Source organism: Dendrobates tinctorius, unplaced genomic scaffold (genome assembly GCF_039654945.1).
Source record: "Dendrobates tinctorius isolate UK_male_01 unplaced genomic scaffold, ASM3965494v1 ptg000009l, whole genome shotgun sequence".
NCBI lineage: Eukaryota > Metazoa > Chordata > Amphibia > Anura > Dendrobatidae > Dendrobates > Dendrobates tinctorius.
Genome location: NW_027361677.1, coordinates 5,828,002 through 5,854,468, shown reverse-complemented (window position 1 = coordinate 5,854,468; position 26,467 = coordinate 5,828,002). Strand labels below are relative to the sequence as shown.

The 26,467-nt window shown below is 47.6% G+C and overlaps 1 protein-coding gene and 1 long non-coding RNA gene across 2 annotated transcripts; one reads left to right on the top strand and one right to left on the bottom strand.

Moving 5' to 3' along the window:
• Positions 1 to 2,698: 2,698 nt before the first annotated feature.
• On the bottom strand, positions 2,699 to 9,738 carry CUNH16orf46 (chromosome unknown C16orf46 homolog). Its single transcript, XM_073582426.1, has 3 exons — positions 9,595 to 9,738; positions 5,651 to 5,861; positions 2,699 to 3,721 (listed from the first exon to the last, which is right to left on the bottom strand). The coding sequence occupies exons 2-3, from the start codon at positions 5,843 to 5,845 to the stop codon at positions 2,744 to 2,746; spliced, it is 1,173 nt and encodes a 390-aa protein (XP_073438527.1). The 5' UTR covers positions 5,846 to 5,861; positions 9,595 to 9,738; the 3' UTR covers positions 2,699 to 2,743.
• LOC141096056 (uncharacterized) lies at positions 7,878 to 24,740 on the top strand. Its single transcript, XR_012233562.1, has 3 exons — positions 7,878 to 7,958; positions 18,655 to 18,745; positions 20,020 to 24,740. It is a non-coding gene; the product is annotated as an uncharacterized lncRNA (long non-coding RNA).
• The last annotated feature ends 1,727 nt before the right edge of the window (positions 24,741 to 26,467 follow it).

The window sequence follows — 26,467 nt, the reverse complement described above, 5'->3', positions numbered from 1 at the left end:
GTTTAGGAGTTTCAGCTCCTTAACATGTGCCACCCTGTTTTTAAAGGGACCAAAAGTAATTGGACAGATTAAATAATTGTAAATAAAATGTTCATTTCTAGTAATTGGTTGAAAACCCTTTGTTGGCAATGATTGCCTGAAGTCTTGAACTCATGGGACATCACCAGACGCTGTGTTTCCTCCTTTTTGATGCTCTGCCAGGCCTTCACTGCGGTGGTTTTCAGTTGCTGTTTGTTTGTGGGCCTGTCTGTCTGAAGTTTAGTCTTTAACAAGTGAAATGCATGCTCAATTGGGTTGAGATCAGGTGACTGACTTGGCCATTCAAGAATATTCCACTTCTTTGCTTTAATAAACTCCTGGGTTGCTTTGGCTTTATGTTTTGGGTCATTGTCCATCTGTAGTATGAAATGACGACCAATCAGTTTGGCTGCATTTGGCTGGATCTGAGCACACAGTATGGCTCTGAATACCTCAGAATTCATTCGGCTGCTTCTGTCCTGTGTCACATCATCAATAAACACTAGTGACCCAGTGCCACTGGCAGCCATGCATGCCCAAGCCATCACACTGCCTCCGCCGTGTTTTACAGATGATGTGGTATGCTTTGGATCATGAGCTGTACCACGCCTTCACCATACTTTTCTCTTTCCATCATTCTGGTAGAGGTTGATCTTGGTTTCATCTGTCCAAAGAAAGTTCTTCCAGAACTGTGCTGGCTTTTTTAGATGTTTTTTAGCAAAGTCCAGTCCAGCCTTTTGATTCTTGATGCTTATGAGTGGCTTGCACCGTGCAGTGAACCCTCTGTATTTACTTTCATGCAGTCTTCTCTTTATGGTAGATTTGGATATTGATACGCCTACCTCCTGCAGAGTGTTGTTCACTTGGTTGGCTGTTGTGAAGGGGTTTCTCTTCACCATGGAGATTATTCTGCTATCATCCACCACTGTTGTCTTTCGTGGGCGCCCAGGTCTTTTTGCATTGATGAGTTCACCAGTGCTTTCTTTCTTTCTCAGGATGTACCAAACTGTAGATTTTGCCACTCCTAATGTTGTAGCAATTTCTCGGATGGGTTTTTTTCTGTTTTTGCAGCTTAAGGATGGCTTGTTTCACCTGCATGGAGAGCTCCTTTGACCCCATGTTTCCTTCACAGCAAAACCTTCCAAATGCAAGCACCACACCTCAAATCAACTCCAGGCCTTTTATCTGCTTAATTGAGAATGACATAACGAAGGGATTGCCCACACCTGTCCATGAAATAGCCTTGGAGTCAATTGTCCAATTACTTTTGGTCCCTTTAAAAAAAGGGTGGCACATGTTAAGGAGCTGAAACTCCTAAACCCTTCATCCAATTTTAATGTGGATACCCTCAAATGAAAGCTGAAAGTCTGAACTTCAACTGCATCTGAATTGTTTTGTTTAAAATTCATTGTGGTAATGTCTAGAACCAAAATTAGAAAAATGTTGTCTGTCCAAATATATATGGACCTAACGGTACAATCTCTTGCCACTTACACCTAAAGAACATCTCTAAAATCTGCCCTTTTCTCACCATGGAAACAACAAAAACCCTCACTGTAGCATTGATCCACTCCCGCCTGGACTACTGTAACGCTCTATTAATTGGCCTCCCCATTACTCTACTATCCCCTCTCCAGTCCATACTTAATGCAGCAGCCAGGGTCATCTACCTGGCTAATTGGTACTCGGACGCGTCCGCTCTTCGCCACTCCTTACATTGGCTGCCCATTCATTATCGGATCCAATTCAAAGTACTTGTTCTCACCCACAAAGCTCTCCACAGTGCAGCAACCCCCTACATCTCCTCCCTCACTTCTGTCTATCGGCCTAACCAACCGCTGCGCTCTGCAAATGACTTTCGACTAACCTCTGCACTAATCCGTACCTCCCGACTCCAAGACTTCTGCGCTGCGCCAACTCTCTGGAATGCTGTACCCTGAGAAATTAGGACTGTCCACAATTTGCATAGTTTCAGGTGCTCCCTCAAAACACATTTGTTCAGAGCGGCCTATCACGTTCACTAATCTGTCATTCTATGTGTAAGTGTGCGTGTGTAGCCCATTCACTATCTCCATCCATCCCTCACTCTCTCAAAATGGCTGGACCATCATTGTAAATATTGTCCTCACCTCATTGTAGATTGTAAGCTCTCACGAGCAGGGTCGTCTTATTTTGCTTTGTTGTATTGTTAACGTTGTTACTTATGACTTGTGTTTTGAAACTGTAAAGCGCTGCTGAATATGTTGGCGCTATATAAATAAAGATTATTATTAACACACTAGGCCTTTTTTCTGTAAAGTTAAAGAATAGCGTGAAAACGCCCTTTAAATCATCTAAAGTACCGATCAAACCCGCGTTCTAATTCCGCATTGGAATCTTATCAGCAATCTCTTTAGGATCCATTCAGATCACCGCATTTTCTATCTGGATTGGTTTCCGTGTACTCATGAGTCGGCACGCTGACCAGTGTTGGTCAATGCGTGAGTGCACATGAGCAATTTTTGCACACGGACAAGGAAAAAATTGCAGTCGCAGCGCCTGTTCACGAATGGACGACTGCATGGAGGAACCCAGCCATGGCTGATCTTTCCTTTAAGATGGGGAAAAGGAAACCAGCATGCTTGCTTTCTTCTGAAATTTATTTCTACTCCTATAAAAAAAAATAAATCTGAATACTTCATAGTGTTCTCTATAGGGTTTATTGGCATCAGGATGACCTAGCCAATTAGCACATTTTGATTTTGACCGGTATTTCTACCCTCGTAACGGTTAAGGAAGGTAATAGCGTGTTACTGATTACGGGGCTGCCACCTGATTTTGCCCGTCTACCTTTAGTATCATTGAGGGGTCTTGATTCTTGGCGCATGTTGCGCTTGTTTTGCATTGTCCTGGTATGGAGGAAGCCCACATGAGCAGAGCTGGTTTCATGTTTTACATTGGCGTTCACGCCAAGAGATTTCTGGACTAATAACGAGTTCTGCCATTGCAGACGATCCACGTCCTTTGCTGGTATTTTTGGAACGTAAGAGGTGACAAAGGACAGTGGCTGCGGCACTTTGAGCTGCTCCTTAGGAAGATTACTTATGACTTCAAGAAGTTTCCTGTCTACCCTGAGGTTCAAGTTGTGGAGGACTGGGCCGGCCAGGGTGCTGCCCATAAATCCCTTTGAGGGAAGCTTTTCCATCTGATGGAGCAGAACCTCTTTCCTTCGTGCCATCTGCTCGGCATGTCCGTTTCCAGGTGAAGCTTTCAATGGCGGCAGCAACAAGGGCACATTGAACGTTGGCAACTCCTTTGTATGGTAACAATCTGTACATAATGGAAAGGCTTTCCCTGGGATCGGTGAGGAGCTTCTTTGTATGTTCTTCTCCTTGTTGGGTCTTGGTTCTCTACTCGATACCTCTACAGAAGATACTTGGTCATGACCGGTTTCTATAGAAGGGCAGTGACCTATAAAGCCAGACGCCAAGTCTTTCTCTGCGGCAGCCAGACTGTGATCTGCAGCGTTTGTCTCAGTCGCTGACTTCTTTTCGTGGTTGGTGACCGTGCCGGGGTTTGTTTCGGCAGGTCTATCTTTACTTTCAGCTATAAAACACAGGTCTAGACATAAAATACAATCTGTGGCCTCTCCAGGTTTAGGCTTCTTCTGTTTCTTCTGAAGGTGCAGACATGCTGTTGCAGAAATGGGACCCCAGCCACGGGCCTGAAAAATTTAGAAACAGCAAAGCATTAATTTCTCACAACTACACGGGATCAGACATTCACATAGAAGCAAACAGTCCATACATCTCAGTCTCACGAAAACGGAGAGCTTGAAATGACACCTAAATCCATGGTGGGAACCTAGACGATGGCACAGGAAATGGAAACAAGACTGTCATGGGGCCTGGCGCTAAATATATAGATTGGGCTCGGTAGAGCAACAAAATTTTCTGACCTAATACCGCTATCGCATGACTGTAATACGGCTGTATTGTCCTTTTTATGCCTTCAACACCCAGCTGAACAGAGCGGGAATCATCACCACCACGATCGGTGAAGGTCTAGGATAGGTGATAAATGTATGAACCCAACTGATCATTGGATTGGATGGGGGTCCTGTGCTCCATGTTGTAATGGAGAGGTGGTCTTGCAAGAGCACTACCAACTCCATTCACCGGCTATGGACTTAGCCAAGTGCAGAGCTCAGTGGTCTAAACCAATGGTTGGCGGCACATCAATCGCTGGCCGTTGCTGTATAGATTGCAGGTCAAGCCACATTGTATAACTATATAATCATAGTCAAGTTAAAGGGGATGTCCACTAGTTGAATCGCTCCTTTTCCTTCAGTGAAATAATAACACTTAGGGTCTGTGCACACGTTGCGGATTCTGCTATGGATTTTTCCGTGTGGATTTTGCTAAATCCGCAGATAGAATGACCTGCGTTTTATCTCCGCATTTAGTGCAGATTTCGCTTGCGCTTTTAAACCTGCGGTTTCCTATAATTGAAGAGCTGTAAAAACGCTGCGGATCCCGCACAAAGAATTGACATGCTGCGAATTCAAAAACGCGGAAAAATCCGCAGCATGTGCACAGTAGTTTTTGGATTAACGTAGACTAGAATGGTACAGTACAACACAGCAGAATCTGCTGCGGATCCGCAAAAGAATCCACGTGTGCACAGACCCTTTGGCTGTGTGCCCACGTTGCCTTTTTTTAAGCGTTTCTTGCCACTGCGGCAATGCTTATAAAACGCATCCCATGCAATCCTATGGGATTCCGCAGTCTGTGCCAATGCTGAGGATTTTTCCGCTGCGGAATCGCATAGCGGAAAAATCCGCAGCATGTCCATTAAATTTGCGGAATTGCGGCGATTCCGCCGCCATATGATTGCATTGACTCACTCACTTCACGCATGTGGCTATACCCACAATGCGTAAAGTGAGCGCTTCATGTGCGGATGGTACCCAGGGTCTGGAGGAGAGGAGACTCTCCTCCATGCCCTGGGTACCATATCCCTGTAAAAAATAGAATTAAAGTAAAAAATAGGGATATACTTACCCTCTGTCGGCCCCCGGGGTCCTCAGCGGCGCTGCCGGCAAGTTCCGTTCCCAGGTGTGCTTTGCGAGAATGACCTCTGATGACTTAGCGGTCACGTGACCGTGACGTCACAAAGGTCATTCTGGCAAAGCACGCCTGGGAACGGAGCTTGCCGGCAGCGCCGTTGAGGACTGAGGCTGCCAGGAGGTGAGTATATCCATATTATTTTTTTTATTTTAACATTCTATCTTTTACTACTGATGCTGCATAGGCAGCCTCAATAGCAAATAGTTGGTCACACTTGTTATATATAGGTGGTAACCAAGTGTCTTTGGCATACTCCCTGTGGCTGTTCGACAGTCTCAACATGTGCAGAGATCACCTTACAAACTGGAAATCCCTGCATGTGTTGCGGCTGTTGAGGATGCGCAATATGGAGCCACAGGGACTTCAACCTATTTTTTGAGCACGCAGGACCCTCTGTTGGTACCTGAGTATGCTCGCTCATCACTACTCATGAGCCTTCTAATTTACAAGTAGAGATCTCCAGATCCTTAGAGGATCCCGCTCCGATCTAGACTGAGGCAGAGGGGCGCCTATGCTGTACTCACAGCTTCGTCCCATCCTGTGCCTATCAGCCACTCTATGGACTTGTGATCATCCTCCAGAATCTTCTCGCCGATCTCCACCAATGCTTCCGTCAGCTCCTTCTCCCTTTGCTCTTCTCGAGGGGAGCAGCCTTTTTGTGGAACCTCTTCTAGCTCCTGCAGGGTTTCCGGTAATGAATCATTATCTTGGATATCCATTGATTTAGTGTTACATCTGCAACATAAAATTGGGAGTCACATACCAGGGTTTATGCACGCAGCGATTGGCGAAGTGTCGGCAAACGCTCGCTGTCGACAAAATTATATGGATTCCCTAAACGTCTGGTCGGCATGGAGAAGCCGACCGTATCACCAGGTGGCTCCTCTGATTAACGGGCGTCTTCCCGTGTAAACAGACAGCGGTTGTTAATAAATGGATTCTATCAGGTGCCAGATGGCGCATCTCGCGGGTTATTGAATTACGACCTCTGATCTTCTGCGCCTTTGCTGGAGGACGTTAATAAAGTTATTACATGATGTCAGATTTTATAAAAAGGCAAATGTCATTATTTGGACGACAGCCGGGCTCATAGACAGCGCTCTGTGCCGACCCTAACAGGCTTCTTTTTTTCTTACACAAATGAATGTATTTTGGGCTAAAAATATGGTTTCAATCGCTTCGCAGCGAGAAAACCAATTCCCACCTGGCGACTTGTTTGCTCGCTAGTGGTAGGAAGGTTATTAATATGGTAAAGTATTTTTTAGTGGCAATGAGATAACATGCAGTAAATTAAGTTTTAAAATGGCAATTCACTTTAAAGGGACTCCTGCAATCAATGGGTTTTAATTAGAAGATGAGTCTCGCGGGCGGCACAACTGGAGCGCCGAGTATGGTGATGGCGGCAACCTGAGACACGGGCTGTGCCGATAAATAATTACACAGGACACGGACTTGTACTTTACACTGATGTTTCTCGGATAACCCTCCATAAATCATGCAGGTGCCATCACTGCAGATAGTACTGATGGGGGTGAAGAGTGTGGGACTATGCGATTACAGCAAGCGACCATGATATTCTCCACCGGCGGAAGATTACCAGGTCTGAGAATGAAAAGAACTACAAATTATGGAAGAAGTGAGACATTGGCGACTCCACGTAGCAGCAAGGTCCAAGTCTCAGCAGTGTGGCTGGGATGCTGCACTGATTGCGCCACCGCCGCTAATCTGATCGCACCACCGACGCTGCCCTAATCGCGCCACTGCTGCCGATCGCACCACCTACGCCGCACTGATCTCGCCACTGAGCTGATCGCGCCACCGACGTGCTGATCGCGCCACCGCCGCTGCACTAATCGCTCCACCGCCGCCGCGCTGATCTCGACACCAACACTGCACTAAATGCACCACCGCGCTGATCGCACCACCGACGCTGCACTAATCGCGCCACTGCCGCCGATCGCACCACCTACGCTGCACTGATCTCGCCGTTGCGCTGATTGTGCCACTGACGCGCTGATCTCGCCACCGACGCACTAATCGCTCCACCGCCGCCACGCTGATCTCGACACCGACACTGCACTAACTGCACCACCGCGCTGATCGCACCACCAACGATGCACTAATCGCGCCACTGCTGCCGCGCTGATCGCGCCAATCTCGCCGCCACTGCCGCCGATCACACCACCATCGTCGCACTGATCTCGCCACCGCTCCTGCACTAATCGCGCTAATCTCACCACCGCCGCTGCACTAATCGCTCCACTGCCGCCGCCGTGCTGATCTCGACACCAACACTGCACTAATTGCACCACCGCGCTGATCGCACCACCGACGCTGCACTAATCGCGCCACTGCCACCGATCGCACCACCTACACTGCACTGATCTCGCCGTTGCGCTGATTGTGCCATTGACGCGCTGATCTTGCCACCGACGCTGCACTAATCGCGCCACTGCTGCCGCGCTGATCGCACCAATCTTGCCGCCACTGCCGCCGATCACACCACCATCGTCGCACTGATCTTGCCACCGCTCCTGCACTAATCGCGCTAATCTCACCACCGCCACTGCACTAATCGCGCCAATTTTGCCACCGACGCCGCTCTGATTGCGCCATCAGTGCTACACTGATCACATCTATCCACGCAGTGATCACTGCAGCCAATCATAGGTCTTGGCGGGTAACATTTATATATATATATATATATATATATATATATATATATATATACATACACACACACACGCGGCACGACCACTGAAGTCAGTGATTGGCTGCAGTGGTCATGTGAATGATTCTACAGGATCGGGGTACGGAGTTGTATTAGACTGCGTAAGTAACGCTTGTTTCTTTATTTTCTCAAATCCTGAGCAAAATTTGTCAAATCCAGAAAAACTTTGTAAAAAGTTTATTTCAATTTTTGCAACGTATCCCCTAGTCACAGGCTAGGCATCAATGTGGAGAACAGGGCACTGAAAGGCCCCATTTGAACATGGCGTGGGCCAAGCAATGTGCACCACTGCTCCATTCACTGACTGTGGGACTGTGGGAGATGGCCAAGTACAGCGCTCGATTAGCTGGCAGTCCTATAGGTAATGAATGGAGTGTTGGGGCCCGTACGCAGCGCTCCCCCATCTACTTCTATTGACGCTCTGGAAATTAGCGAGCAGCTCTAAGTCATCCTATTAATATGCTGAATAAAGAGAGGACAGCGCCTCCAAAAATGCGGTCCAGGCGCTTTTTTTTTTGGCGTCTAGCAAGATCTTTCCCCTTTCTTGGACCAGCACTCCTCCCATTTGGCACAGGTGATTCTAATTAGCAGGGGACTGCACAGTGAGGGGTGAAGCCCAATTCTGCTCTCACTGAAGAGCGGGAGGAAGGGGAGTTTCGTTGCTCCTAAGTCTACGTGCACACGCTGCAGTTTTTGCTGCAGATCTGCAGTGTACAGTACCATGTAAGTCTATGTGATATACAATCCACTGTGCACATGCTGCGGATCCATTGTCCAGGTGTCAATCCGCAGGGGAAAACCGCAGGTCATTTTACCTGTGGATCCGCAGATACAAATCCGCAGCGTGTGCACATAGCCTTACATTTGGTGTTGGTGCTGTGTGGCGGCACGGTTCGGTGACGCTGGGGCGGTAGGACCCACAACGAGGCTCGCCGTGACATGGCGATGGGCTTCATACACTCAGCTATATACATTTTTGCCTAGTGGCATTAGATCCTATTAATATGCCATAAATGGCGCAGATGTGAGCAATATGGATGAGGGGATCGATTGTCAGGACAAAAAGCAGAGCAAACGGCAAGTCTGCATCAGGAAAGTGTCACCGTGCCCCTAGGGTAACACTACAGTACAAGGAGCTGCACTACAAGCCCCAGCACTACTACAGGGGGCAGAGAACCGCAGCTCTCAGACTAACTATACACACACGAAAGGGGCAGAACTACAAGTGCCAGCATTGTTACACAAGAGGTAAAGAACTACAAGTGCCAGCAAGAGGTAAAGAACTACAAGTGCCAGCATTATTACACAAGTGGTAAAGAACTACAAGTCTCAGCATTATTACACAAGAGGTAAAGAACTACAAGTGCCAGCAAGAGGTAAAGAACTACAAGTGCCAGCAAGAGGTAAAGAACTACAAGTGCCAGCAAGAGGTAAAGAACTACAAGTCTCAGCATTATTACACAAGAGGTAAAGAACTACAAGTCTCAGCATTATTACACAAGAGGTAAAGAACTACAAGTCCCAGCATTCTTCCACATGTACAATAGATGTAGGACTACAAATGTCAGCATTCTTCCACAGACACAATCGGTGTAAGGACTACAGGTCTCAGCATTCTCCAATTTTGACTACAAGTCCCGGCATCCCTCTCTTCTCCTCTGTCGGTACTAGGACATTAGCATTGAAATAAAGCAGAAGCCACAGAACTACAAGTGCCAGCAGTGCTCCAGTACACACCCGTCAGCAGAGGTCCCGGCCGGGAGCCGCACACATCACGGCGCCTCCACGCTCTTCTCCATCTCCCCCCCACCCCCGCAGCCGTTGTCAGGGGTTACGCTTGGGTCGCGTGCTGTGGGCGGGGCTTCCGCAGCGGAAGTCGCGTGTCACGTGACTGCCGCGCGCCGCTGACCTTGGTTGTGAGGCGGCAGAGCACAGGCGGCTGTGTCCTTGTCGTCGTCACCAGTGCGGCCTCCACAGCCGGAGGGGCGGGCACAGTGCGACCACCCGGACCCCTCACACCTCAGGCTTTTGTCCTCCAGTTCTGATAGTTTTTTTTTTGTGTCATATCCTGAAATTGTGACCAAAAAAAATTTTAGTCATTTTTTTTTTTAGCCCTATTCCTAAAAATATAAGGACAGGCCTGACAACTGACATATAAATGGTGTGCCCCTCCTGCAGCCGGGTGCTGCACTGTATATGGGTGCTGCACTGTATGTGGGGCGCGATGACGTCATGTATATGGGGCTGCACTATATGGGGGCGCACTGTATATGGGGGCTCGATGATGTCACTGTATATGGGGCTGCACTGTATGTGGGGCTGCACTATATGGGGGCGCACTGTATATGGGGGCTCGATGATGTCACTGTATATGGGGCTCCACTATATGGGGGCGCGATGACGTCATGTATATGGGGCTGCACTATATGGGGGCGCACTGTATATGGGGGCTCGATGATGTCACTGTATGTGGGGCGCGATGACGTCATGTATATGGGGCTGCACTATATGGGGGCGCACTGTATATGGGGGCTCGATGATGTCACTGTATATGGGGCTGCACTGTATGTGGGGCTGCACTATATGGGGGCGCACTGTATATGGGGGCTCGATGATGTCACTGTATATGGGGCTCCACTATATGGGGGCGCGATGACGTCATGTATATGGGGCTGCACTGTATGTGGGGCGCGATGACGTCATGTATATGGGGCTGCACTATATGGGGGCGCACTGTATATGGGGGCTCGATGATGTCACTGTATGTGGGGCGCGATGACGTCATGTATATGGGGCTGCACTATATGGGGGCGCACTGTATATGGGGGCTCGATGATGTCACTGTATATGGGGCTGCACTGTATGTGGGGCGCGATGACGTCATGTATTTGGGGCTGCACTATATGGGGGCGCACTGTATATGGGGGCTCGATGATGTCACTGTATATGGGGCTGCACTGTATGTGGGGCGCGATGACGTCATGTATTTGGGGCTGCACTATATGGGGGCGCACTGTATATGGGTGCTGCACTGTATGTGGGGCGCGATGACGTCATGTATATGGGGCTGCACTATATGGGGGCGCACTGTATATGGGGGCTCGATGATGTCACTGTATATGGGGCTGCACTGTATGTGGGGCGCGATGACGTCATGTATTTGGGGCTGCACTATATGGGGGCTCGATGATGTCACTGTATATGGGGCTGCACTGTATGTGGGGCTGCACTATATGGGGGCGCACTGTATATGGGGGCTCGATGATGTCACTGTATATGGGGCTCCACTATATGGGGGCGCGATGACGTCATGTATATGGGGCTGCACTGTATGTGGGGCGCGATGACGTCATGTATATGGGGCTGCACTATATGGGGGCGCACTGTATATGGGGGCTCGATGATGTCACTGTATATGGTGCTGCACTGTATGTGGGGCGCGATGACGTCATGTATATGGGGCTGCACTATATGGGGGCGCACTGTATATGGGGGCTCGATGATGTCACTGTATATGGGGCTGCACTGTATGTGGGGCGCGATGACGTCATGTATTTGGGGCTGCACTATATGGGGGCGCACTGTATATGGGGGCTCGATGATGTCACTGTATATGGGGCTGCACTGTATGTGGGGCTGCACTATATGGGGGCGCACTGTATATGGGGGCTCGATGATGTCACTGTATATGGGGCTCCACTATATGGGGGCGCGATGACGTCATGTATATGGGGCTGCACTGTATGTGGGGCGCGATGACGTCATGTATTTGGGGCTGCACTATATGGGGGCGCACTGTATATGGGGGCTCGATGATGTCACTGTATATGGGGCTGCACTGTATGTGGGGCTGCACTATATGGGGGCGCACTGTATATGGGGGCTCGATGATGTCACTGTATATGGGGCTGCACTGTATGTGGGGCGCGATGACGTCATGTATTTGGGGCTGCACTATATGGGGGCGCACTGTATATGGGGGCTCGATGATGTCACTGTATATGGGGCTGCACTGTATGTGGGGCTGCACTATATGGGGGCGCACTGTATATGGGGGCTCGATGATGTCACTGTATATGGGGCTCCACTATATGGGGGCGCGATGACGTCATGTATATGGGGCTGCACTGTATGTGGGGCGCGATGACGTCATGTATATGGGGCTGCACTATATGGGGGCGCACTGTATATGGGGGCTCGATGATGTCACTGTATGTGGGGCGCGATGACGTCATGTATATGGGGCTGCACTATATGGGGGCGCACTGTATATGGGGGCTCGATGATGTCACTGTATATGGGGCTGCACTGTATGTGGGGCGCGATGACGTCATGTATTTGGGGCTGCACTATATGGGGGCGCACTGTATATGGGGGCTCGATGATGTCACTGTATATGGGGCTGCACTGTATGTGGGGCGCGATGACGTCATGTATTTGGGGCTGCACTATATGGGGGCGCACTGTATATGGGTGCTGCACTGTATGTGGGGCGCGATGACGTCATGTATATGGGGCTGCACTATATGGGGGCGCACTGTATATGGGGGCTCGATGATGTCACTGTATATGGGGCTGCACTGTATGTGGGGCGCGATGACGTCATGTATTTGGGGCTGCACTATATGGGGGCTCGATGATGTCACTGTATATGGGGCTGCACTGTATGTGGGGCTGCACTATATGGGGGCGCACTGTATATGGGGGCTCGATGATGTCACTGTATATGGGGCTCCACTATATGGGGGCGCGATGACGTCATGTATATGGGGCTGCACTGTATGTGGGGCGCGATGACGTCATGTATATGGGGCTGCACTATATGGGGGCGCACTGTATATGGGGGCTCGATGATGTCACTGTATATGGTGCTGCACTGTATGTGGGGCGCGATGACGTCATGTATATGGGGCTGCACTATATGGGGGCGCACTGTATATGGGGGCTCGATGATGTCACTGTATATGGGGCTGCACTGTATGTGGGGCGCGATGACGTCATGTATTTGGGGCTGCACTATATGGGGGCGCACTGTATATGGGGGCTCGATGATGTCACTGTATATGGGGCTGCACTGTATGTGGGGCTGCACTATATGGGGGCGCACTGTATATGGGGGCTCGATGATGTCACTGTATATGGGGCTCCACTATATGGGGGCGCGATGACGTCATGTATATGGGGCTGCACTGTATGTGGGGCGCGATGACGTCATGTATATGGGGCTGCACTATATGGGGGCGCACTGTATATGGGGGCTCGATGATGTCACTGTATATGGTGCTGCACTGTATGTGGGGCGCGATGACGTCATGTATATGGGGCTGCACTATATGGGGGCGCACTGTATATGGGGGCTCGATGATGTCACTGTATATGGGGCTGCACTGTATGTGGGGCGCGATGACGTCATGTATTTGGGGCTCCACTATATGGGGGCGCGATGACGTCATGTATATGGGGCTGCACTGTATGTGGGGCGCGATGATGTCACTGTATATGGGGCTGCACTGTATGTGGGGCGCGATGACGTCATGTATATGGGGCTGCACTGTATATGGGGGTGCGATGACGTCATGTATATGGGGCTCCACTATATGGGGGCACGATGACGTCATGTATATGGGGCTGCACTGTATGTGGGGCGCGATGATGTCACTGTATATGGGTGCTGCACTGTATGTGGGGCGCGATGACGTCATGTATATGGGGCTGCACTGTATATGGGGGTGCGATGACGTCATGTATATGGGGCTCCACTATATGGGGGCGCGATGACGTCATGTATATGGGGCTGCACTGTATATGGGGGCTCGATGATGTCACTGTATATGGGTTCTGCACTGTATATGGGGTCGCGATGACGTCATGTATATGGGGCTGCACTGTATATGAGGGCGCAATGATGTCACTGTATATGGGTGCTGCACTGTATGTGGGGCGCGATGACGTCATGTATATGGGGATCGATGATGTCACTGTATATGGGTGCTGCACTGTATATGGGGCGCGATGACGTCATGTATATGGGTGCTCCACTGTATATGAGGGCGCGATGACGTCACTGTATATGGTGCTGCACTGTATATGGGGGCTCGATGATGTCACTGTATATGGGTGCTGCACTGTATATGGGGCGCGATGATGTCACTGTATATGGGTGCTGCACTGTATATGGGGCGCGATGACGTCATGTATATGGGGCTCCACTATATGGGGGCGCGATGACGTCATGTATATGGGGCTGCACTCTATATGGGGGCTCGATGATGTCACTGTATATGGGGCTGCACTGTATATGGGGGCTCGATGATGTCACTGTATATGGGTGCTGCACTGTATATGGGGGCACGATGACGTCATGTATATGGGGCTGCACTGTATATGAGGGCGCAATGATGTCACTGTATATGGGTGCTGCACTGTATGTGGGGCGCGATGACGTCATGTATATGGGGCTCGATGATGTCACTGTATATGGGTGCTGCACTGTATATGGGGCGCGATGACGTCATGTATATGGGGCTGCACTGTATATGGGGGCTCGATGATGTCACTGTATATGGGTGCTGCACTGTATATGGGGCGCGATGACGTCATGTATATGGGTGCTCCACTGTATATGGGGGCGCGATGACGTCATGTATATGGTGCTGCACTGTATATGAGGGCGGCACTGTATATGGGGGCGCAATGATGTCACTGTATATGGGTGCTGCACTGTATGTGGGGCGCGATGACGTCATGTATATGGGGGCTCGATGATGTCACTGTATATGGGTGCTGCACTGTATATGGGGCGCGATGACGTCATGTATATGGGTTCTGCACTGTATATGGGGGCGCAATGACGTCATGTATATGGGTGCTCCACTGTATATGAGGGCGCGATGACGTCATGTATATGGGGCTGCACTGTATATGAGGGCGCAATGATGTCACTGTATATGGGTGCTGCACTGTATGTGGGGCGCGATGACGTCATGTATATGGGGGCTCGATGATGTCCGCTGCACTGTATATGGGGCGCGATGACGTCATGTATATGGGGGCTCGATTATGTCACTGTATATGAGTTCTGCACTGTATATGGGGCGCGATGACGTCATGTATATGGGTGCTTCACTGTATATGGGGGGCGCGATGACGTCATGTATATGGTGCTGCACTGTATATGAGGGCGCGATGACGTCACTGTATATGGGGCTGCACTGTATATGGGGGCGCAATGATGTCACTGTATATGGGTGCTGCACTGTATGTGGGGCGCGATGACGTCATGTATATGGGGGCTCGATGATGTCACTGTATATGGGTGCTGCACTGTATATGGGGCGCGATGACGTCATGTATATGGTGCTGCACTGTATATGAGGGCGCGATGACGTCACTGTATATGGGGCTGCACTGTATATGGGGGCGCAATGATGTCACTGTATATGGGTGCTGCACTGTATGTGGGGCGCGATGACGTCATGTATATGGGCTCGATGATGTCACTGTATATGGGTGCTGCACTGTATATGGGGCGCGATGACGTCATGTATATGGGGGCGCAATGACGTCACTGTATATGGGGGCGCGATGACGTCACCGTAGCCCACCCACACGGAGTGGGTGCAGAGCGACTTTCGTCACAAGCCTGGACAACCCCTTTAAGGGGCTTCTCCTTGGGCTAGATGCTCAATATTAGATCACTGGGGGGGGCGCTACGCTCTGTCAGGGTCACACACAGTGACTACAACTATTGTTCCAAACTTGGCCAACCCCTTTAAACTCCTCACTGGCCATAGTGTCCTCTCGGGTCACAGACAGCGGCCTGGTCATGTAAGGACCCCGCTGCTAGATACTCTGCTTCTTCCGCGACCTTTGTCGTGCATGAGGGGAGTCAGATTTTCGAGTTAGAGGGATATTCTCATGTTGCAGTCCCCTTACCTCCAGGGTTCTGGGCGGGCGGGGTCTCTTCCTTGAGTGACAGCTCTGGTGATAGCGCAGTAGTTGCAGGGATTGCATTCGCACCCCATGCCCTGAAGCTTTAGGGGCCAAAATGACCTCGTGTCCTATAGGAAAAGACTTTTGCTAGTAAAGATCTCCAATAGTTGGGGCCCTGGTTGAGCTTTTGCTCTCGGGCCCACGAGCGTCACGTTTCGCCACTGACCAGAGCTGTAGTATTAGTAGAACTATAAAGCTCAGCACATGTTGTGCTGTAACGCATTCAGCCGTCAGTGGGTTCTGCGTGTACACTGCTGTCGCTGCATTTACACCCAGAGATAACAGTGCGTACAGCGCCATGAAATAAATGGCTCTAACATAATAATATTTGAACAAGCACACAGCTGAAGAAAGTGAGAGCCCTTGTTTTGAGCGCCAGGGATTGTGATTCTACACAGGACTGATAAGAGTAAGATTTATATCCACGGCTCGTCAGGAGCTGAGAGTGAGGAGGGGGCAGGTGCCTGCTGTGTAGAAATCAATGTGCTGGAGAGAGGTGGCTGCGATGTCAGGAGTTAACTCCTGGAATGTAACTACTGCATACACTCACGCTCTATAGAAACTTGCTGTGCACTATGTAAGATAAAAGCTCTCAATGCAGGAGAATGGCAGAAGTCAATAACAAACCTGCTTGTTTTCAAAGTGTCTAATTATCCCCTTCACCTTCAGGCAATTTTTTATTTTTCCACAGATACCAAACATGTCTAGTTTATTTTTGTATTTAAGTGGTGAAAACCATTTTTAAAATGTTTACCTTCTCGCCATTTTCCGCTACCCGTAACGTTTTCATTTTTGGGGCTCTGGGGCGGGTGAGGGCTTATTTTTTTGTGCGCTGAGCTGTCGTTTTTATTGATACCATTGTTAAATGCCGCTGTCAGTGATTGGAGACTTGATAAATTATTATGGTGGGGCCAACAGGTATTATACAGGGGCTTTAGTCACTGTTCCATGCCCTGTAGTGGACTTCCAAAATCATAGTGACCCTCTAAATAGTGTTTATATTTTCTAGTAAACTTTAGTCCCTGAATCTTTTGTGAGTAAACTTTTCTTTATGCGGGGATACATCCTGTAATTTCATATTGCTACATATTTTCATTTTTTTTTGTTATGAAAAATCTGGGAAAACTGAAGAACGACCCCCTTAGGACCTGTAATGGTATTTCTCCAAGGTTCAGATACAACTGAGAACATCTAAAAGGAATTTTCCATAACTTCACATTAAAGGGCAACCCAATGACCTTGCTTTTCTAGTGATAATATTTACTGCGCTGGCCACTCCATTACAGATAGAATACCAGCTGCCTGCTTCTTCCATAAATAGTTCTTGAATAATTTGGAGGTGTGCTGTGGGTGATTGTCCTGTTGTAGGATGAAACGCTCCAATCAAGCGCTGTCCACAAGGTATGGCATGGCGTTGCAAAATAGAGTGATAGCCTTCGTTATTAAAAATCCCTTTTACCTTGTACAAATCTCCCACTTTACCAGCACCAAAGCAACCCCAGATCATTACATTACCTCCACCATGCTTGACAGATGGCGTCAGGCACTGTTCCAGCATCTTTTCAGTTGTTTTGCGTCTCACAAATGTTCTTCTGTGTGATCCAAACACCTCAAACTTGGATTCGTCCGTACATAACACTTTTTTCCAATCTTCCTCTGTCCAATGTCTGTTTTCTTTTGCCCATATTAATCTTTTCCTTTTATTCTTTTGCCTATATTATTCTTTTCCTTTTATTAGCCAGTCTCAGATATGGCTTTTTCTTTGCCCTCTGCCCTGAAGGCCAGCATCCCGGAGTCGCCTCTTCACTGTAGACATTGACACTGGTATTTTGCGTGTACTATTTAATGAAGCTACCGGTTGAGGACCTGTGAGGCATCGATTTCTCAAACTACAGACTCTAATGTACTTGTGTTGTTGCTCAGTTCTCTTTCTACTCTGGTTAGAGCCTGTTTGTGCTCTCCTCTGAAGGGAGTAGTACACACCGTTGTACCAAATCTTCAGTTTCTTTGCAATTTCTCGCATTTCTAAGAACAAGAATAGACTGTCGAGTTTCACATGAAAGTTCTTTTTTTCTGGCCATTTTGAGAGTTTAATGGAACCAACAAATGTTATGCTCCAGATTCTCAACTAGCTCAAAGGAAGGTCAGGTTTATAGTGTCTCTAATCAGCCAAACTGTTTTCAGCTGTGCTAACATACTTGCACAAGGGTTTTCAAGGGTATTCTAACCATCCATTAGCCTTCTTACACAGTTAGCAAACACAAAGTACCATAAGAACACTGGAGTGATGGTTGTTGGAAATGGGCCTCTATACACCTATGAACATATTGCATTACAAACCAGACGTTTGCAGCGAGAATAGTCATTTACCACATTAACAATGTATAGAGAGTATTTCTGAGTCATTTAATGTTAGCTCCATTGCAAAAAACTGCTTTTCTTTCAAAAATAAGGAAATTTCTAAGTGACCCTAAACTTTTACACGGTAATGTGTGTGTGTGTGTATGTATATATATATATATATATATATATATATATTTTTTTTTTTTTTTTACAAAAAAGGCCGTTTTAAAGGAGATGACCATTTTGTGATGAGGCGAGGACCCGTGAATATGCTAATGCTGCCGATAACAGCCGACCCGGGGTTGGGACCCTTTAATTACTAGTAATAAATTGTAATATGTCTGAGCTGGTAACATAATCCTATCTGATCGTATTTGTTATTCTGCACGGCCTCAGTATACATATCGTATAGATTTTAGGCTTTTACATCACGCACTATTGCTCATAATGTCATATTCATAGGTAAACCGTCCGACAGTCCATCTTCACTAAGGTCAGAGAAGAAGCGCGCCATGGATCTGCAGAGCTTTAGAAGAAACCACAAGCTGCTGCGGTAAGGGAAATTTATTGACCTCCTCCATTTCTCTATTCATCACATGTATACAAAGTGGAGAACGATCAATACTTCTGAATTTATGTGAATGAATTTCTGTTCGCCCCTGAGGTATACTGATATTTCCAGCTTTATTTTTATAATTAAAGGGGAAAGTAATCCAAAGTGATAGATATAACAATCCATATCCATATATGTATAGATCATCAATATGAATGTATGTGGAACTACCATTAAAAGGGCATGTCCAGCTCAAAAAAACATCCTGAAAGGGGATAGTTCCGAAGGCGAAAGTTAATGTTAGCTAAATCCCCATCTATTTGATGCCATAATCTGTAACCTGGAAGTAATCTAGCCATGCTGTCAGGATTCTCCAGCGACGGGAGCTGGCGAATGCGTGACCACAAGTGTGTGATTTGCATACATGCAGTCACATGCCGACTAGACGTGTGCGGCCTTGACACGTCTAGTTGGAATGAGGCAAATTGCATACTTGAGATCCCACGATTGCCCACTCCTGACGCTGACACCGGACACTACGTGCTATGAGAATTCACAATTCTGCAATCCCACCGAGTTACTGCAGACATGTTTCCGCCCAGACATCCCCTTTAACTACTGAAATGTGCCAGTCAGCCTTTTCTGTTTATGCATTGGCCCTAACAGAGAATAGGGCTGGCTGTTCTGGGACGTACAAAAGAATTGGTTATTGAAATTCAGCATTTTTTAGTCCACAAGAAAATTTTGGGGGGAACAGTCAGAGTGTCCATCCATATTAGATGGTTGACCAGTGATCTGTGGGCACTGGATGAGAGCCCTAAGAATTGGGCATCCGCGGGTCCTTTGATTAGCCGGCTTGGTGTGACATCACACTGCAAAGATGACATCATGCCAGGCTAGCCAATCAAAAGAAGAGCCAGGGATACCGGGAGGTAGTTCTCAGGGCTCCCGTCCGGCAGCCACATGTCACTGTAGTGGCCGATGGGTAAAGTGGCCAAGAGCGGTAGTTGTGACCGAGCTGCTGTCCGGTGGACAGGGCCCTGCTAATTGATCCGTACCATATCTATGGGCCATCACTAATCTGTAAATTGACTTTTGGGCCAGAACCGGAATTCACCCGTCCATACATGGGATCCATCGGTAGAAATCAGCACTAGCAAAAAAAAAGGGCATTACTAGTTACAATCCTTGGGAACTGTGCTCTAGTTGTACCCGATGATATCTGCCTAGATGCCTGCTTTCCTGCTTTCATCCATTTGTATTCTTTCTCCTAGAATACAGTCACCTACATTACACTGTAGCACTATTACTTTATGGAAATTAATCCTTCATGCGGTGATTCCTGATTATTCTACGTAACGGACCGTGACCTGCTAAGATGAGTATTGTCTCCTAATACCGCCATAAGACCCCTGGGCCGTTTCATCGTTACCGTGCAGCGGTGACGTCCGCGCCGTGCACACCACAAGAATAGACAATGTAGCTGTGACCTTCAGTCATTACTCAGCCCTTGCTACAAAGTCACCGCATTATTGGCTTCCAAGCCGCGAGCCGTGCTTAGTAACAGTTGTAAGCTTTGCCTTTCTAGTAACTAAATAATTAACAGCTACAGAGAAAAGTGAAGATTTTACTTGTCGCACACCCCGGGGGGGTGGAAGAATACAGGCCGATTGTGCAGAGATGCCACTAAGAAATAGATTAGCGTTCCGGTCCGTGGAGTTATGCGGTCTGGACTTTCAGCTTCCCTGATTTTACTGCAGAGACCTTTTACTTCTAAAATGAAAAAGTCCCTAGGAAACAATTCGTCGCCTTGTTCTTTTGCTACTGAAAATTGCAGCCATTAACTATTTTACTTCTGCACTTCGGCTTTTTGTATTTTTTGCAGTTTCTGGAAATGCACTGTAACGATGACCACTTTTTGCAAAATTAATCTGCAAAAAACACATAAGTTCACGATGAAACCCACTGACGTCTGCCACAGCGTTATAGGCAGCATGTACTAGATCTGACTGCCTAACATCTCCCCCCTTTAAAGGTTCCCTCCTGTTAATGGGAGAGTCATGGAAGATAGATGACATAGGACTGCCTGAGCCTCAAGAGGAAAATGCAGCGTAATTGACCACTTCTTAACACTTTATTCTTTTCTGTCTCGTGCTCAACGGAATGGATTTTGTAATGCGTTCTCCAAACTGGTAGACGTTAATTTTGAAGATTTTCTGTGCTTTTCAGATTCCAACTGCAAAAGTCCCCACACTTCTACCGAACCAAACCACCACTGGACACCAGGGGCATTTTTTTAATTTACTTAGGTGAAAATATTTTTGCCTGAAAATTATTTTTGTATTGTGGTTTCCCCAGCAATTTTGGTCAATTTGGCTTCTACAGCCTCTATGTATCACTGTACATAGCTGGCTGCAGAATGTGTTATAAATCCTATCCCAGCAGACTGAGGGATACACTCATATCACTTATCTCTCTTCTCCTGAACTGTCTTCTAAGCCAATTGATAACGATTTGAAAGTTAAAACTTTTATGTTGTCATAACACGGTTTAGAGTTCAGTCGAGGAGAGATAACGGTTATGGGTTATTAGAACGAGCTCACTGAAGGATTCACTCACAACTTATTCTGCAGTCTGCTATGTACTGTGAGACCGAGAATGATCTGAAATGTTCCCAGGTGCAGTTTTTTGTTTTTTTTTAACAAATGGGGCTTTACTCACCCTCCCCGGGTCCAGAGCTGAGTCTCTGCCCCTTCTCCAGTTCTCTGTTATTGTCTGCAGCGCTGTCGTCACATCGATGTCTCTACAGTCAATAACTGAGCTTGTCGTCTCAGCCGGAGTTGACGGCTCAAGCTGCTCAGAGTCGCTGGGCTCACTGATTGTCTGCAGCGCTGTCAACATGAAGGCGCCAGTGCTGCAGACAATAACCGCTTAATAACGGAAATCTCCTTTAATTTTTATTTTTTAGCCATATATCAGGGGCAGAACTCTAGTCGTAGCAGCAGTTACAGGGGGTCTCGGGGACACCGGGCAGAAGAGAAGAAACGTCCTGCTCGGGCGGCCGGTGCAGTGGTGCTGATGAGCGACTAGGGCGAGCGGTTCTGTAAGAACTGGCAGCGAACACCATTGTAGAGGGTCTGAAGAAGACCCACGTGGGGTAGAATAGTTTCCATCAATGCGCGCGGGCAGCACAATGGAGGACGGCCAAGTGTTGGGGGCGGCTAGGAGGGGATACGTCAGAGTTGACAGCTGGCAAAATAAATATGGGTTGCTGAGCATTGGGGGGGGCGATTTTTAAGGAAAAAATAAGCCCCCAGATCTCTGTCAGCTAGATAGACACCACTAGGTATGACTGCCGGACTATTACTCTAGTGATGATGACGGACACAAGTCATATACGAGGGGATTATGGCTGAGTGAGCTGACGTATATAACCGGAATTAAAGGGCACGTTCATATAAGGTAGGCTTATACCTGTGTCCATGGCAACCGGCCGAAGGCCATCACAGCATCTGTCCTCACTTTACTACCATCCCCCAAACCGATATAAGGTGTATCAAACTGCAGATCAGCGGAGGCGATCGGGACACGTGTAGAAAAATGTCAGACCCGTAACCAATGCCTTATTTCTACTTCTTATTCCAACGCTCAGACACATACGAGAATTATATTATATTATAAAATCACTTTACAAGAAAATCTGCCCCACACAGTGGCCTAGTAACGGTAGGAGACTCCGGACCCCAACACAAGTCTGTCCACACATCACAGATATCAGTGGAAAATCTGCATCAAATCTGGTGACGACCCGCACGCGCTGACAATGGTCCTGCAGCTGCCGGCTATTTCTGCACCTTCCTCATCAATCAAAAATGGGATAGCCCTTTAAATCCTCCTCATGCTGATCTGTTACATAGCCACGGCAGAATCGTGATTTCTGCTGTGGAGATCCATGTTGGATTTGATGGCAGTGTGTGAACACGGCTTGGCGCTGCCAACCACAACCCCTACTTGCGCTAAAGTCTTTTGGCATCTTTATAGAAAAATTTACTCCGGAATATTGACTCTGTGTTAAGTTTGTGAAGTTCCATTACGATCTAAGAAAGTAGCAAAATGAGAGAAATAAATCAAAATATTATTGCAAAAAAAGAAACTCTTAATAAGCTGCATCCGTCACTGCTGACAGTCTATAATACACACGTGGCGATTAGGATGCCGCTTAATTTCCTGCCTGAAGCAACAGAATCGCTATGGCTACCCTTGAGATTTTTGTGTTTTGTTTATTTTTTTTAATTGATTTTTAGCAAAAGTTTCACCTAGGGTGTCCTCAGTGTTGCAGTGAATTGGCGATCAGGCCCTTCGAGGGGCCACATGTGCAATGCGTGTTTCTGCAGAGGAGCTTGAGGACAACGCTGATGTCGCAGGGTGACGTGATGTTTGGGAAGGGGAAAGTGAAAAACTGCAGAGATGGGCAAAGGAGAAGGATGCACTAAAAATGTCATTTATCACCTATCCACGGGTACATGTGAAGTGTTTGATCCTGAGGGGTCTCACTCATCAGATGCTTATTACAGATACTGTAGTCAGGTAGTAAATCACAGATCCTGCAGGCACACAACGCAGATAGTTAGCAGTTGTCGTATCTGTGGTGGCCACAGTATTAGCCATAACTCTCCATTAAAGAGGTTGCCCAGCCTTAAGCTAGAATTCTGCAGTCACTCTATATGAGTGCAGACTTGTGAAGCCCTGGTGTCAGGAGTGGGCGATAATATGACTGCAAGTATGTGATTTGCATACTTCCAGGCACATTCCGACTAGACGTGTCTGCACGTCTAGTCGGCAGATGACTGCATATATACAAATCACGCCGACACTAGAGAATGCAGGCACGCGATGTGAGCAGTCACATAAGGTTATTGCAGACTTGTACCCTCTTAAACGTCACATTACCATCTTCATAATGCCAGCCAAATATTATTACCAGCCAGTGTGGGCCTCAATGAAAAACCTTCAACAGTGCCCCCAATTATCACTGATCTTTATTAGTAATGGGCTTTTCAGATAGGCCAAAGGAGCCTCCAGAGCCCGGGTGTGATTGTAACCCCTCTACCTATTGTAGTTACGCCCATTATCACCCGCAAACCACTGTACCTGCCAATGACTTCAATAATTACTCCACTCGGGATGGATGTTGTACCTTTCTGGTGACAAAACAACTGATTGCAAAGCGGACGAGGACCATAGGGGGAGACCGGACCGGTCCGGTGTGTCCCCCGGCCGACTTCTTGCTTCATCACTCAAGTTGATTGACACGTGGAACATACACGTCAATCATCTGGAGCCGGCTGGGGAGACTCCGGCCAAAGGATCGGGCACCGGACTAGTCTCTGGACGGATTGTCACCCTTTGTTTCTGAAACGTTTGCAGCTTTTCAGAGTAAACACACCTGTCTGCGATGGCCCAGCCTGTGGTTTGGGCAGCATGAACCCAGTGACAGAAATTAGGGGGGCACACAGCCTAGACTCAGGGGCATATACCCCAGCACTGCTCCCGAGAAGCTCATTCATTTGTGACATTATTATGACTGCACTTATTACTTCAGGATGCCACAAAAGAACAAATGAAGCCAACGTTTACCGCTGTTCTAATTTCTATTGCTGCATGCGACCAGTGTAACATAGGAATCCTTTTAGAGAAATTGTCTAGTTTTAGAAACACCACGGCTGCCTTTTTATTACTAAAACAGGGGCGGTGCGGGGTGCAACCTCTCAGCTCCATTCACTTCAGTGGGACTGAGTTGTGATACAACCCAATGATGGCATTTTCTGGGGAAAAAAAAGCAGCCATGCTTTACAGTGACGCTTCAATTCCTCCCAACATGAGGACAGGGTGCAGCCGGTGTTTTTCTTATAGACTCACAGCAGTGCCACTTGGGAGTCACGAACTACGAATAGGGTTGCCTGGGCCTTACGCTAATGTTTCGCACCTATCACTTCTGCACAAATTACTTTATTAAAGGCGTTATCCAATCACAGCATTGACTAGCTCATCATTATCAGTTTGATGGGTGTCCGATCCCTTGCACCCCCAACGATCAGTAAACACTTTAAGTGTCCAGCAGCCAAATCAGTAATCTGTGACCGCTGAACAGGAGCCCTGCAATTCGCCGCTTACTTGCTGCAATCCTCTTGATTAGCCAGGCTGGTGGGACCTTGTGTGTGAGTCACATCCCAATGATGACTTTACACCCTCTTAGTGAATCTAAAGAAAAGCTCGGGCTGAAGGAAGGTAAGCGGCGAAACGCAGAGCTCCAGTCCAGTGGTCACAGATTACTGATTGGGGTTCTGTGAATCCATTCTCCTATCTCTAGAAATAACAGTAAAGACCCCCTTAAGTTATTCTGAGACAGGACATTTTATGGCCAGGAGTGTGGACCATTTTGATATTGCATTATCCCCCCTTCCTCACTGTGTGTTTTTGCTGTCTACAGGTACATATGGATATATAAGCAGACATCCTGCAGCTAGATGGCTTGTGTGCCAACACCTATCTCTTTTGAATCCCCCTTATACTGTAACGCGCTTTTTGGCATCGGATTATTTAATCGGAGAGAGCAAAAGGATCGGCGTCTCAAATTCGGCAGGCTGAATCCTTCTCTCCCCCAGCGTCCTCGGTGGAGGAAGAGTCAGGAGGTCTCCATTCACATTACTGTCGGGTAACCCTGCCGATATCAGAGGATATGGCCGCCTTTAAGACTAATATGTTTGGGGGCCTTTAGTTCCATCTAAGCTGAAAAACCTAAACCATCACATTTAGAGACAAAAACGAGTCCGAGTATAAAACCTTTACATTCTGCTGAGTGCCAGACTACATTTTGGCACCGTATCCAGCGCTATGTGCAAATATTTATGCTCAGGAAATAAAATATATATAATTCCATAAAAAGAACCGGAGATGGAAAAAAGAAACCCTAGCCTTAACTTCATGAGGATGAAAAATGGCCCCTACGACATTAACACTCTCGTGCCTATAGCCATTGTATTCCCATAGGCGTTCATGCTTTAGGTAGAGCTCTACAATGTTTCCCATATACAGTGGGGAAAAAAGTATTTAGTCAGTCAGCAATAGTGCAAGTTCTACCACTTAAAAAGATGAGAGGCGTCTGTAATTTACATCATAGGTAGACCTCAACTATGGGAGACAAACTGAGAAAAAAAAATCCAGAAAATCACATTGTCTGTTTTTTTTTCATTTTATTTGCATATTATGGTGGAAAATAAGTATTTGGTCAGAAACAAGCAATCAAGATTTCTGGCTCTCACAGACCTGTAACTTCTTCTTTAAGAGTCTCCTCTTTCCTCCACTCATTACCTGTAGTAATGGCACCTGTTTAAACTTGTTATCAGTATAAAAAGACACCTGTGCACACCCTCAAACAGTCTGACTCCAAACTCCACTATGGTGAAGACTAAAGAGCTGTCAAAGGACACCAGAAACAAAATTGTAGCCCTGCACCAGGCTGGGAAGACTGAATCTGCAATAGCCAACCAGCTTGGAGTGAAGAAATCAACTGTGGGAGCAATAATTAGAAAATGGAAGACATACAAGACCACTGATAATCTCCCTCGATCTGGTGCTCCATGCAAAATCCCACACCATGGGGTCAGAATGATCACAAGAACGGTGAGCAAAAATCCCAGAACCACGCGGGGGGACCTAGTG

Excerpts from the sequence above, each read along its gene's own strand:
- CUNH16orf46 (XM_073582426.1), bottom strand. The coding sequence starts at position 5,845 with ATGGATATCCAAGATAATGATTCATTACCGGAAACCCTGCAGGAGCTA. Across the intron at positions 3,722-5,650 it reads GCACAGGATGGGACGAAGCT|GCCCGTGGCTGGGGTCCCAT; the intron begins GTGAGTACAGCA and ends TAAATTTTTCAG.